Genomic DNA, 13,780 nt, shown 5'->3' on the forward strand with positions numbered 1-13,780 from the left:
CTGGTGTCTGGGTAGGGTGTTGTGTTGCTGCAGTGAGAGAGGGTCATTGTGTTGGTTGAGTCTGGGTCTGGTGGAGGGGTGTTGTGTTGTTGGGCTCTGGGTGTAGGAGAGGGGGGGTTGTGTTGGTGGAAGTCAAGATTCGAGAGATGCTGGAAAAGCACAGCAGGTCAGGCAGCATCCGAGAAGCAGAAAAATCGACGTCTCGGGCAAAAGCCCTTCAGGAAATCCTACTCCTCGGATGCTGCCTGACCTACTGTGCTTTTCCAGCACCACTCTGATCTCCAGCATCTGCAGTACCCACTTCCGCCTTGTGTTGGTGGAGTCTGGGGGAGAGGAAGGACATTCCCTGCTGTTTGCTCTCCAGGAACAAATCCTGAACTGAGGAAGGGTCACTTGACCCGAAACGTTAACTCTTATTTCCTCTTCACAAATGCTGCTGAAACCTGCTGAGCTTTTGCAATTATTCCCGTTTGTGATTCGCAACCTCCGCAGTTCTGTAGGTTTTTATCGATTGTCGCTGTCCCAGAGTCCGGGGCCGTTGCCTGGTGACGGAGCAGCCAATAGGTGCGCCGCGCGTGACATCGGCAGCTCTGACCTTTCACCTGTATGTATTTTAATTCAGTAAAGGAGGAGGAAACGCGGCTATCGTCCTGCAATCCGTCATTAATAATAACGTTAATGCTCGGCGATTGAATTTTATAAAATCTGTGGGACGGTGATGGTTTAGTCGCTACGAGCGGACGGGGTTAGAGGTCATAGCGCGGTGGTTGATGGGATGATGGCGGCCGGTACTGGCAGTGAGTAAGCTGGAGATCTGGAGGGAATGGCGGAGGCGTGAGACGTGAAAAAGAGGGAATGGTGGGAGAGGGTTGAGTTGTGGGGTGGGGAGTGTGAGGGAATAGAGAAATAGTGGGGAATGGGATCAGAGAGAAGAAGGAATAGGGACGGATGTGAGGGTGAGAGATGAATGGGGACGGGAATTGGTACAATGACAGAGCGGTGTGGTTCATTGGGGACAGGAGGTGATGGATGAGCAGCTTTAAGTTGAGGAGTCGGGGCATGAAAGAACTGTCAAGGTGGGCAGTACGGAGCAGTCTTGAATGCCTGGCTTGTCCTGCCTTCTCCAATATTAAATACAGTCTCCTTAACCGTTCATAATATTAACAAGAAATGCTGAGAATATTTGGTAGATAGATCTGAAACATTAGCTGTCGGTGTACATGGCAACATCTATGCAAAGAGTTTTAGTTTGTTTCTCCACTAAATCTAAGGCAATTAGTATAAGTTAATCTTAAAGCTGCTTTTCCTGTTTCATAATACTTAGTGTTGCTCTGTGACTGGAATACACTAAGTCTGGGACTAGCTGTGGTTTTGTTTTGTTGTATCGTCATAGTCTGACCAGACTATAGGGGCTGCTCTCATTCGAGAGCGAAGCAACTGGTGGTGGTTTAACCTGAGGGCCACCAGACGTCAGTCGAGGGAAGAAGTTGAGAAGGAGTGTCCCTCATGGTAACCTCAAACCGGTGATAGGAATTGAACCCATGCTGTTGGCATCACATTGCTCTGTAAACCAACAAGGCAAAAGTGAGGACTACAGATGATGGAGATAAGATTCGAGAGTGTGGTTCTGGAAAAGCACACCAGGTCAGGCAGCATCGGAGGAGCAAGAGAATTGATGTTTCGGGCAAAAGTCCTTAATCAGGAATGGAACTGTGAGCTGAGGGGGTGGAGAGCTAAATGGGAGTGGGTGAGACTGGGGGGAAGGTAGCTAAGAGTGCAATAGGTAGATGGAGGTGGGGTTGATGATGATAGGTCAGAGAGGAGTGTGGAATGGATAGGTGGGAAAGAAGATGGACAGGTCATGAGGGTGGTGCTGAGTTGGCAGGTTGGAACTGGGATAAAGTGGGATGGAGGGGAACTGAGGAAACTGGTGAAACCCAAGGAAACCTAAATACATAAATAGAAAGTGGGCCATGCCACCAGTACTTCAGCTGGAGGCTCACCGATGATGTTACTGAGTATGGTGACGAAATGTCTGAAAATGAACCTTGTACCTCAATGAGCAAATCTATACCCAGAACCTCAACTTGAGCTACAAATCTCAAAACTCGCTAACACCTATGGGCTCAACACGCTAAAACTGGCCCAAAAATGGGAAACCAATGCCATCCCACAGAGGGCCACCTGTGAACAGCTGCACTAATGCCTAAGGAAATAGGTACTACATAAATATCTTAAATGCAAACCTCCCCTTAGCACCCCACTAGCTAAAAGAAGAGCAGAGCAAAACGGCTGCAGAATGTTTAGGGAAATGATTAATGATGCCCACATCAGTCTTTGTAAACGTAACTGAGAAATTTTGCAACAAAAAAACTTTACTCACTAATGAAACAGACCATGAATGGACAGACACCGTACAACAAGCCATAGAGATTAGTCATGTCAACAGAAAATTAAAAAGCTAGACCTGCAAAAACAAACTAGATAAACTTACACAAAATAAAAACAGACAACACAGAAGCATAGATAAAAAACTTATCTGACCAACCCTTAACAGACACTGTTAAAGCTGTCTTAGTAAGAGGAAAATTACAACCAGGATGTGGACAAGAAAGATTTCTTAGTAGCATTAGAAATAACACTGAAAGATAACCAACTCACAGAAGAAACCCAGCAAACCATCAGACAGACAGGCAAACCAACATTAAGCAGGAAAAAGGAAGGAAACACACTCAATACACAAGAAAGGAAAGTGCTAGAAAGACTGAAAAATAATTCTTATCCTACCTGCAGACAAAGGACACTTGACAGTCGTTTTATATCAGAGACTATATTGAGAAAGTGTTTGCACCACTTGCAGATCCCAACACTTACCACCAAGTGGTACCCCACAACTAGAGAACCGAATCACAGCCCTACTCAAAAAACTTCAGAAATCTGGAGAAATAAATAAGACCGACGTCCAAAAAATGAAACCAGCTGGATTCAACACACCACGCTTCTACGGATTACCCAAAATTTACAAACCTGGAGCCCCCTCAGACCCATAGTCTCGCTACTTGGAACACCAACTTATAGATTGACCAAGAAGCTACACCAAAGACTAAAATACTTAGTAGAAGACTCACGCCACTCCATCCACTCCACACAAGAATTCCTGAAGATCATCAAAGACACCAAGATAGAAGAGGATGAAGTAATAGTCTCCTTTGACGTAACAGCCCTGTTCACATCTGTCAGCATCAACCTGGCCAAGGAAATACTGATTACATTATTAGAAGAAACAAAGACACATACACCAAACACCACCAACTTCATCAGCAAGGACAATGTCGTCAAGCTAGTGGACCTATGCCTTACCACCCACTTCACCTTAAACAATAAAACCTACAGACAAACCAACAGAATGCCCAAGGGATCTCTGATATCAGGGTTCTTAGTAGAGGTAGTAATGGAGAGACTCAAACAAACAGCTCTGCCAACCATCCAACCCAAATTTTGGGTCCGCTATGTGGATGACATCTTTGTCATCACCAAATGAAATGAATTAGAGGAAACCTTCAAGACCATCACCCATACTGGTATAAAATTCACTAAAGCAGAGGAAAACAACATTCCAAGATGTCACAGTAGAGCGAACAGCCAATGGGGATCTTCGAACCAGAGTCTACGGGAAAACAACACATACGGACCAAATGTTGAGCAATCATCCCAACATCCACAAGTGAAGCTGCGATAGAACATTATTTCAATAAGCCGCCACACGCTGCAGCACAGAGGAACTACAAAGAGCAGAGAAAAATCACCTATACAGTTCAAAAAGAATGTGTACCCAATGATCACAGTCCGACGATTTCTCAGGAACAAACCTAAACAAGCAGACAAAACAAGTGCAGAAACCCTAGCCACTCTCCCCTACATCAAAGACATCTCAGAAATGACTGTGAGACTACTCAGACCTCTTGGCATCATGGTAGCCCACAAACCCACCAACACACTAAAACAGCAGCTAATGAACTTGAAAGACCCTATACAGACAACAAGCAAAACTATTTACAAAATACCTTGCAAGAACTGTAACAAACACTACATTGGACAAACAGACAGAACACTAGCCACCAAGATACATGAACATCAACTAGCCACAAAAAGACATGACCCATTCTCACTAGTATCCTTGCATATGGATGAGGAAGGTCACCACTTCGACTGGGACAACACATCCATCCTAGGACAAGCCGAACAGAGACACGCACAAGAATTCCTAGAAGCATGGCATTCCAACCAGAACTCTATCAACACACACATTTACTTGGATGCCATTTACTACCCCCTGAGAAAAAGAACAGGAAATGACATCGACAACCCAAGGAACCCTGAACACGTAAATAGAAAGCGGGCCATGCCACCAGTGCTTCATCTGGAGGCTCACTGATGATGTTACCTAGTATGGTGACCAAATGTCTGAAAATGAACCTTCCAGCTTAGCGAGCAAACCTACATCCATAAAACTATTATGCAATCACGACTGTGTTCGGATTGTGTTGCAGCTCTAAATGTCTGTATTCAATCATTGCACATAGTAATTGATCTCAGGCTAGGTTTCCAGTCACGTGCAAAGTAAAGCTCCCATGAATTATGGTCAAACATTATTCAGTGTAGAAACAAAGTAAATAAATAACATACAGAGCATAAATAATAAAGGTGACAGATAGAATGAATGGGAATAGAATAATGGGAAATGTGCAAGCCTTTTGATGAGCGTACAGCAGGAAATAGATGGAGGGTAGCTGGATAAAAGGATCACTGAATATTCTTGTTTATATCTTGCATTTCTCTTCAAGGGCTGTACTATCACAATAAAGAAGTAGATTGTAGACATGGATGAATTAAAAATAAGAGTTGGTGCTTAAAAAGACAGCAGTGTGTGCAGGCTAGAAGAGTTATCTAGTTTGGAAATCCATTCTACTCCATTAAGATAACAGGCCAGTTTCAATCTCTGATAATATTCACTGAAACATGTATATTCTTATAAAACGTCAGATTCATTCTCAATATTGTGTGGACAATCATGTAGTATAAAGACATTGAGATTAGAGATTTAAGCAAATCATTTTTTGTAGATTCTTGATTTATTTAATTTTAATTACTGTTGAATTTTTACAACCAATTATGGCAGATCAGCAGCAACATTTTTTTGACCGCGCACTCTAGTTATGAAATGACTTTTGCTACTGCTGTATTTATCCTGCTTTGCCACTTCTTTTAATATGTTCTACAAAAGAAATGAGAACAAAGGCAAAACAAGAAGTGGATGTAATTACTGTTGGTAAACAAAGAATATGTTGTAATAACAATAAAATAATGTGCAAACGTTATAAATGGCAGTAGAGGGAGATGAATGAAAGAGGAACGCAGAAGGAGAAAGAACTGGAGATTTGAAGATGAACATTGACAATATATTTTTCTGCTTGAGACTGTGAGCAGTATTAAGGAAAATAAATTTACACTCTCTAAAAGTCTAAGCAATGTTGCAGTATCAGACGAAAGTGGGTATTGCAGATGATGGAGACAAATCCAGACCAGGTTTATCCTAGGTTGCTCCGGGAAGCGAGAAAGGAGGTTGCTAAGCCGCTGGTGAAGATCTTTGCTTCCTCACTCTCCCACGGGAGTCATACCGGAGGATTGGAGTTCCTTTTTTCAAGAAGGGGAATAGAGAACTCCCTGGCAATTACAGACCAGTCAATCTTACATCTGTGGTCCGCAAGGCTTTGGAAAGTGTTCGGAGGAATAGGATTTATGACTATTTGGAAAAGTATAACGTGATTCAAGGCAGTCAGTATGGCTTTGTGAGGGGCAGGTCGTGCCTCACAAATCTTATTGAGTTCTTTGAGGAGGTGATGAAATAGGTCGACAAAGGTCTAGCAGTGGATGTGGTGTATGTGGACGTCACCAAGGCATTTGATAAGGTTCCCCATGGTAGGTTCATTCATAAAGTCAGGAGGTATGGGATACAGGGAGATTTGGCTGTCTGGATTCAGAACTGGTTGGCTGACAGAAGGCAGAGAGTGGTTGTAGATGGAAAGTATTCTGCCTGGAGGTCAGTATTGAGTGGTGTCCCGGAGGGCTCTGTTCTTGGGCCTCTGCTCTTTTTATTAGTGACTTGGAAGTGGAGGTTGAGGGGTGGGTTAATAAATTTGCTGATAACACAAAGGTTAGAGGTGCTGTTGATAGTATCGAGGGCTATTGCAGGCTGCAGTGCGACGTAGAAAGGATGCAGAGCTGGGCTGAGAAATGGCAGATGGAGCTCAACCTGGATAAATGCGAAATGATGTATTTTGGAAGGTCAAATTTGAATGCTGAATATAGGATTAAAGACAGGATTCTTGACTGTGTGGCGGAACAGAGGAATCTTGGCATTCAAATGCATAGATCCCTCAAAGTTGCCACCCAAGTGGATTGGGTTGTTCAGAAAGCATATGGTGCCTTGTCTTTCATTAACAGGGGGATTGAGTTTAAGAGCTGTGAAGTTTTGCTGCAGCTCTACAAGACCCTGGTGAGACTGCACTTGGAATATTGTGTCCAGTTCTGGTTGCCATATTATAGGAAAGATACAGAGGCTTTGGAGAGGGTGCGAAGAAGGTTTACCAGGATGCTGCCTGGACTGGAGGGCTTGTCTTACAAAGAGAGATTGACTAAGCTCGGACTTTTCTCTCTGGAGAGAAGGAGGAAGAGAGGTCACCTGATCGAGGTATACAGGTTAATGAGAGACTTGGATAGAGTCAATAGCCAGAGACGTTTCCCCAGGGCAGGATTGACTGGCACGAGGTGTTTTAGTTTTAAGATATTAGGAGGAAGGTGTAGAGGAGACATCAGAGGTAGGTTCTTTATGCAGAGAATCATGAATGCATGGAATGCGTTGCCAGTGGTGGAGGGAAGCAGAGTCATTAGGGACATTTAAGCGACAGCTGGGCATGCAGATGGACAGCAGTGAATTGAGGGGTGCATAGGTTTGGTTATTTTATTTAGATTAGGAATAATCCGCGGCACAACATCATGGGCAGAAGGGCCTGTTCTGAGCTGTACGTTTCTATGTTCTACGAGATCAGAGTCAAGATTGGAGTTGTGCTGGAAAAGCTGAGCAGGTCAGGCAGCATCCAAGGAGCAGGAAAATCAATGTTTCGGGCAAAACACTTGCAAGAATGGGGCTGGAAGCCTGAGGGGTGGAGAGATAAATGGGAGGGGGGGTGGGTCTGGGGAAAAGGTAGCTGAGAGTGCAGTAGGTGGATGGAGGTGGGGGTAAAGCTGATAGCTCAGAGAGGAGGATGGACTGGATAAGTGGGAAGGAAAATTGACAGGTGGGACAGGTCATGAGGACAGTGCTGAGCTGGAAGGTTGGAACTGGGGTAAGGTGGGGGCAGGGGAAATGAGAAAACTGGTGAAGCCCACATTGATGCCATGGGTTTGAAGGGTCCCGAGACGGAAGATGAGGCATTCTTCCTCTAGGCGTCCGGTGGTAAGGGAGTGGTGATGGAGGAGGACCAGGACCTGCATGTCCTCGGCAGAGTGTTGGGGGGGTGGGGGAGTTGAAATGTTCAGCCATGGGGCGGTGGGTTTGATTGGTGCAGGAGTCCCGTAGATATTCTCTGAAGCACTCTGCAAGTAGGCATCCAGTCTCCCCAATGTAGAGGAGACTGCGGCAGGAGCAATGGATACAGTAAATGACGTGTGGCAGTGCAGGTGAAGCTTTGATGGATGTGGAAGGCTCCTTTGAGGCCTTGGACGGTGGTGAGGGGGGAGGTGTGGGTGCAGGTTTTGCAGGGGAGTATGGGCTGTTAGGGGGCGTGGACCTGACCAGGTAGTCACTGAGGGAATAGTCTTTACGAAAAGCAGATAGGGGTATGGAGGGAGATATATCCCTGGTGGTGGGGTCTGTTTGGAGGTGGTGGAAATTCCAGAAGTATACGGAAGTTGGTGGGTTGGAAGGTGAGAACCAGGGGTGTTCTTTCCTTGCTGCAGTTGGAGGGGTGGGGTTCAAGGGCAGAGGTGCAGGTGCAGTTGTAGTGAGCAATTATTTGTTAGCTCTGCAGTTATTCTTCATTTGTAAATATAAATTTGGTGTTGATTACATTTTTCCTTGGGTTACCTGTTGTACATGTTATGTTTCTTTTGAAAGCCTGATGAAGAATGAACTGAAAATGATTGCGCTCCCAATGTTTTTCACTCACCCAGCACCATAGAATGATTACCCACAAAAAGGGCAGTTTCATCATTTAAACGCTCGCTCTTTCCAAGAGCAACTTCCCTTATCCTGTTCCCTAATCTTTCTCCGATAGCTCTGATGTGCATAGTTCAGCTGATAACATTTCCACGTACTTTGAGAGAAAATTGTGATTATGCATTGTGTGATTGTAATTCAAAATGTTCAATGGGAAATGAAGCGCTCTTGAAATGCAGTCACTTGTTGCATTGTACAGAGCAAACGCTAACAGCAATAGGACAATTACGTAGCTTGTATTGTGGCCATATTCTGCACTCAATGGGACTTCTGTTTCATTACTGAGTTAGTTTGCATTTGCTTTATTTAAACCTAACTATTCAAATCATCATGCAAATTATTAGAATAATTGTGATTCTATAATGTGATTAGCAATTTTTACGATTTGGGAAACATTGATTTTCTTTACCTCTCCTGACAGTCAATAACTTTGGGCTGTCTTCCTCTCTCCAAGAGCACAAATTGCTGAGTACTGGCCCGACTGAACCATGGTCAATCCGCGAGAAGCTATGTTTAGCGTCTTCAGTGATGCGGAGTGGAGACCAAAACTGGTAGGTGCAAATATTAAAAACAGGCAGAAACAGCTGATAGTGGTGTCGGTTTTGCTTAACTGCTTCACATCTCAAACTGATGGAGAGCCTAACCTAAAAATGCAACTAAGATTTTGTCTTGAAGATTTGTCAAGGGATTTAGAAGAAAGTTAAACATTAAATGTTGCAGTCAGAGCTAAGATGTATTGAGTTTTTAAACTTGGTATTTGCTATATAATAATCAATGAGTTACTAATTGCAATCAGTTACCGATTGACAATTTTGAATTTATATGAGTAATATTATGTCATTTTAATTGAATGGGTGCTTTATTTATACTCTGAGATTATCTTCGACAGGAGCAATTAACATGTTGAAAAGGAAATTAAGTCCAGAAAGCTTGGTTAAATTGGCAAAAGGCACAAGAAGTTTTGAGGACTATTATAGTCACTCCTTCATTACCCTTTTTTTGTATTATAAAGTTAAAAAATTATCCTGACATTTTTTTCTAATGTTTGTTAGAAACAGACAAAATATTTGGAGACAAAATGCCAATTGGAAAGGGGGTGATACACTATGAGTAGGCTTGAAAAATCAGAGAATGTACCTAACCATTTTATACCAGTATTGTGTAAACTTATTAATAGATACATTTAAGCAGACTGCAGGGCATTGTCTTAGTGAACAGCTTTGAAGATGAGGTAGAAAGTTAGTATACACAATATTTCTTGATTACCTCTGTTTGAGTCAGTTCCAGCCAGATTAGATGAAAGATATCTCTGTCTGCTTATTTTAAGGTTCTTAAATAGAATAGGTTTGAGAAGTTTCAGGCCTGCTTGTAATGAGAATGGCCCAGTAAATTGGTAAATTTCAGGAAACCAAAATAATCTGTTGTGTCATAGTTGAGTATAATATGGTTGAAAGTGTATGTAAAGCAGGCAATTGGAGCACATGAACATATAAAATAGAAGCAGAAGGAAACCATTCAGCCCCTTGAGTCTGCTCCACTTTTCACGAAGATCATGACTGATCTTTTTGTGTTTTGAATTCCGTACTTCCAGATCTTGCACATTTCAATCAAGTAAACACTCATTCCTAAATTCCAGTGGCCTATCTGATCTGTCATCGCAAGACCACCCATTCCTTCAAGGTATCAATCTAATACGCCTCCTTCGAACTGCCCCCAATTCATTTACATCCTTCCTTAAACAAGGAATACTGAATGCAGTATTTGGGATGTGGTTTCACAAATGCCCAGTCGAACTTTTATGTTTAGTTCCCCTCACCAGAAAGGACAGTATCCCGTTCACCTTCTTGATTGTATTGCACTGGCATCTTAATGTTTTGTGACTTGTGCACCAGAATACCAGCATCCCTCTGTCACTCAGAATTCTGCAGTGGTTCTTTATATCTGCTTTTTTTACTTTTCTTGACAAAGTGAACAGCTTTACATTTTCCCACGTTATACTCTATCTGTCAGAATTTTTGCCCACTCATTTAACCTAACCAAATCTGTCTGCAACTTCCTTCTCAAGTTTTATGGATGCTGAACGACGCCATCAGTCCATTATACCTGCACCACCTCTTCAAATGAGCATTACCTACTGCCAATTTCCTGCTTTATCTCCATAACCTTGCATGTTACGTTTGTCTAAATAATAATCTAAAATAATATTGAATCTTCCAGTGCATTTCATGTCCTATTTGCTGTATGAAATTTCATTTTCTCACATCAAATTTGCTTCTTTTGTAGATCGGTTTAAGTCCGTGCCCGCTGGTTCTTGATCCTTGTACAAACAGAAACAGTTTCTCCCGAACTACCCTTTCCAACCACTTGTATCTTTGAAAAGCTGTATCAGATCACCTCTTGGCTTTCTTTCCAATGGAAACAGTCCCAGGTTTTTCAGTCTATCATCATAACTGATCTTTCTCAACCTGAAACCATTCTCAGAAATTGTTCCTGCATTCTATCCATTCCATTTAAGACCTTCATCTAGTGTGGTGTCTGGAACTATACACAATATGTCCTTGTGCTGCCTTCACAACATACTTTCCTGTCTATAAAGTAAAACAAAGAACCAAGAATGCTGGAATTCTGAAACAAAAATAGAAAGCACTGGAGAAACTCAGCAGATCTGGCAGCATCTGTAGAAAGAAAGCAGAGTTAACGTTTCACATATACTGACCCCTTCTCAGAACTGGATCTGAAATGTTAACTCTGCTTTCTCTCCACAAATACTGCCAAACTGGCTTCCTTTCCTGTCTAACTTTATTTTGTCTGTGAATTTAGCTATCATACCTTTGCTCCATTTATCTAAGTCATTGAAGTAAATTATAAAAAGTTAAAGGCCCAGCACTGACTCCTCCATTTGTCGCATTCTGCCATTTAGACAAAGACCCATTTATGCCGACTCTGTTTTCCGCCAGGTAACCAATCTTTTATCCATGCTAATTCTTTCACCCCCTGCAGGAGACACTTTTATATCTCACAAATGCCACAATAACAACAAAGCAATGCTACATTTTTTGGAATCTGTTCAAAAACTGATTGGATCTTGAACACTTCTACTTGGGAGCATCAAAATTTTTTTTAAAATTGCGTGACTTAATTTCAAATGCTGACAGATCTGTGTTTTTTAAAGCATGCTGCAGATTATTAATGAGGCCCCAACAATTACTTGTTTGTCAACCCTTGCAGGGTATCGGTTAGCAGAGCAATCAAACCCTTTGCAGAACCTGGACGTGCACCAGATTGGTTTTCACAAAAGGTAAGAGTTCAGTTTCTGCAGCTTAATAAAAGAAGAAATCTGTCAACAATTTCAATATTTGGCAATGTCTATGTGCTGTAGTTTCTTCTCTTGTGTACCTCCATGTTGTCACTGAATTCAATGTCGATTGGCTAATTCTTTGTCAAGTTTGTATTCCCATTTCCTGACTGACATTTTAAAATCCAATTTGCCAAATATGACAAATCACTTCTTAAAGTTATAAAATCAAGTAATTTTAACTCTTCCAAGCCCTGTCTGCCCTTCCCACCACACCCCACAACGTCTCAGGCTGAAATAGATCACCACCTTCGAGAGAACAGTGAGGGATGGGCAATAAATATTGGCTGCATCAGTGATACCCACATCACATGGACAAATTAAAGAAATGGCTTTGAAATTAGAATCGTCTTTGGTACTATTTGCTGTCAGCTTTCCCATTCATCTCTAACATCACCCATCCCTACTTCTTTCCCATCTGCCACTGAGACACTCATCTACTGCTATAATTGATGTCCGACATCTAGATTTCATTGTGTACATTTCTGCTTATCACATAAACTTTTGCTTGCTTATATTCTTTTCATATAGCATTGTGCATCCCAATATTCAGAGCTGTTGGAGATAACAGAGACTCCCAAGTAAGTGTTAAATCCAAATCTGTCTGTATTTCATTAAACAAATTCTGATCATTTTAAATATGATTCTTTATCATAATGACCCCACCAATCCCTTTCCAGGCGGAAGCGTGGTGAGAAAGGAGAAGTTGTGGAAACTGTGGAGGACGTAATTGTTCGTAAGCTCACAGCTGAGCGAATTGATGAGTTGAAGAAATTAATTAAGGAGACTCAGGAGAAATACAGGTTAGGACTGTACAAATTTTATTTATTATTAATAATGTAAACAGTTACTATAAAAAAAGCTGGGGGGGATGAAGTTGTTTTGTTTTTGCCATCTTTAATCAAGGGTCCACCAATCTAATTAATACAAAATATTAATACTTGAAGAAGTCAATTTAGTTACTTTTGTCATTTGTTATTAGATTTTCTTTTGACAGTGCAGAACAGGGTACTCTCCAACTTGGGACAGTGGGACTATTTTTCTCTCCTTTGACTATATATTCCTTCCTTTGTAAAAACAGCACTTTTAATTTTAATTACTTGGTCTTTCTGTCATTTCCCCATGTAAACACCTGCATGTTGCCCCTTGACTCTTACTTAATGTTTTGCTTCATTGTTTCTGAACTATTTAGACCCTCAGTTTAATTTGAAGAATTCCATGGGCTAGGGTCTCATTTTCTATTTTGCATGGACTATTCATTTAAATACATCTAGTCCATGAAATAATTATTCACTTGAACTAAAGTAACAATCGTAAACACTTGTATTTGTAAGAGGTTTTGCATTTTAAAACTTCAAAAGAGCTGTTGCAAAGTATTTCAAAAGGTGGGCGGCACGGTGGCACAGTGGTTAGCACTGATGCCTTGCCGCGCTAGAGACCCGGGTTCAATTCCTGCCTCAGGCTACTGACTGTGTGGAGTTTGCACGTCCTCCCTGTGTCTGCATGGGTTTCCTCAGGGTGCTCCGGTTTCCTCCTACAGTCCAAAGATGTGCAGGTCAGGTGAATTGGCCATGCTGAATTGCCCGTAGTGTTAGGTAAGGGGTAAATGTAGGGGTATGAGTGGGTTGCGCTTCGGTGAGTCGGTGTGGACTTGTTGGGTCGAAGGGCCTGTTTCCACACTGTAATGTAATCTAATGTAATCTAAAAGCCTTCACGTTTTAGCACATACTGTATACACCTCTCTTATGCTATTTTAACCTGTGTAGGTAATTAGCAAATAGTCACGCAGCACAAAAAACAGACCCTTCTGTCCAACTCGCCCATGTTGACCAGGTTTCTCAAAAAACGTCCCATATGCTTTTGTTTGGCCTGTATCCCTCTAAATCTTTCCTATCCATGTATCTGTCCAAATGTCTTTTTAAATGTTATGATTTGGAGATGCCAGTTTTGGATTGGGGTGTATAAAATTAAAATCACACAACACCAGGTTATAGATCAACAGGTTTATTTGGAAGCACTAGCTTTCTTGATGTCACAAGGAATTAAGGGCTACGGGGAGAATGCGGGTAAGTGGAGTTGAAATGCCCATCAGCCATGATTGAATGGCAGAGTGGACTCGATGAGCTGAATGACCTTACTTCCACTCC

At 42.0% G+C, this 13,780-nt stretch overlaps 1 protein-coding gene across 7 annotated transcripts in view; it reads left to right on the forward strand.

The window, feature by feature from the left end:
• Window positions 1-774: 774 nt before the first annotated feature.
• The window catches only part of LOC122560876 (bromodomain-containing protein 8), a 91,762-nt gene continuing 78,756 nt past the window's right edge, over window positions 775-13,780 (forward strand). The window contains exons 1-5 of one of the 7 annotated variants that reach the window (XM_087997642.1): window positions 775-797; window positions 8,733-8,829; window positions 11,507-11,576; window positions 12,165-12,214; window positions 12,314-12,436. In XM_087997642.1, the coding sequence (XP_087853768.1) occupies window positions 776-797; window positions 8,733-8,829; window positions 11,507-11,576; window positions 12,165-12,214; window positions 12,314-12,436 (362 nt within the window). In that variant the 5' untranslated portion in view covers window position 775. Of the gene's footprint in view, window positions 798-1,776; window positions 2,219-8,699; window positions 8,830-11,506; window positions 11,577-12,164; window positions 12,215-12,313; window positions 12,437-13,780 lie in introns of those variants that run through there. The other 6 variants (XM_043712073.2, XM_087997637.1, XM_087997639.1 and 3 more) reach the window with 6 other exon arrangements.

This window comes from Chiloscyllium plagiosum, unplaced genomic scaffold (assembly GCF_037043375.1).
Source record: "Chiloscyllium plagiosum isolate Xiang-an unplaced genomic scaffold, Cpla_swu_hap1 HiC_scaffold_20, whole genome shotgun sequence".
Classification (NCBI taxonomy): Eukaryota; Metazoa; Chordata; class Chondrichthyes; order Orectolobiformes; family Hemiscylliidae; genus Chiloscyllium; species Chiloscyllium plagiosum.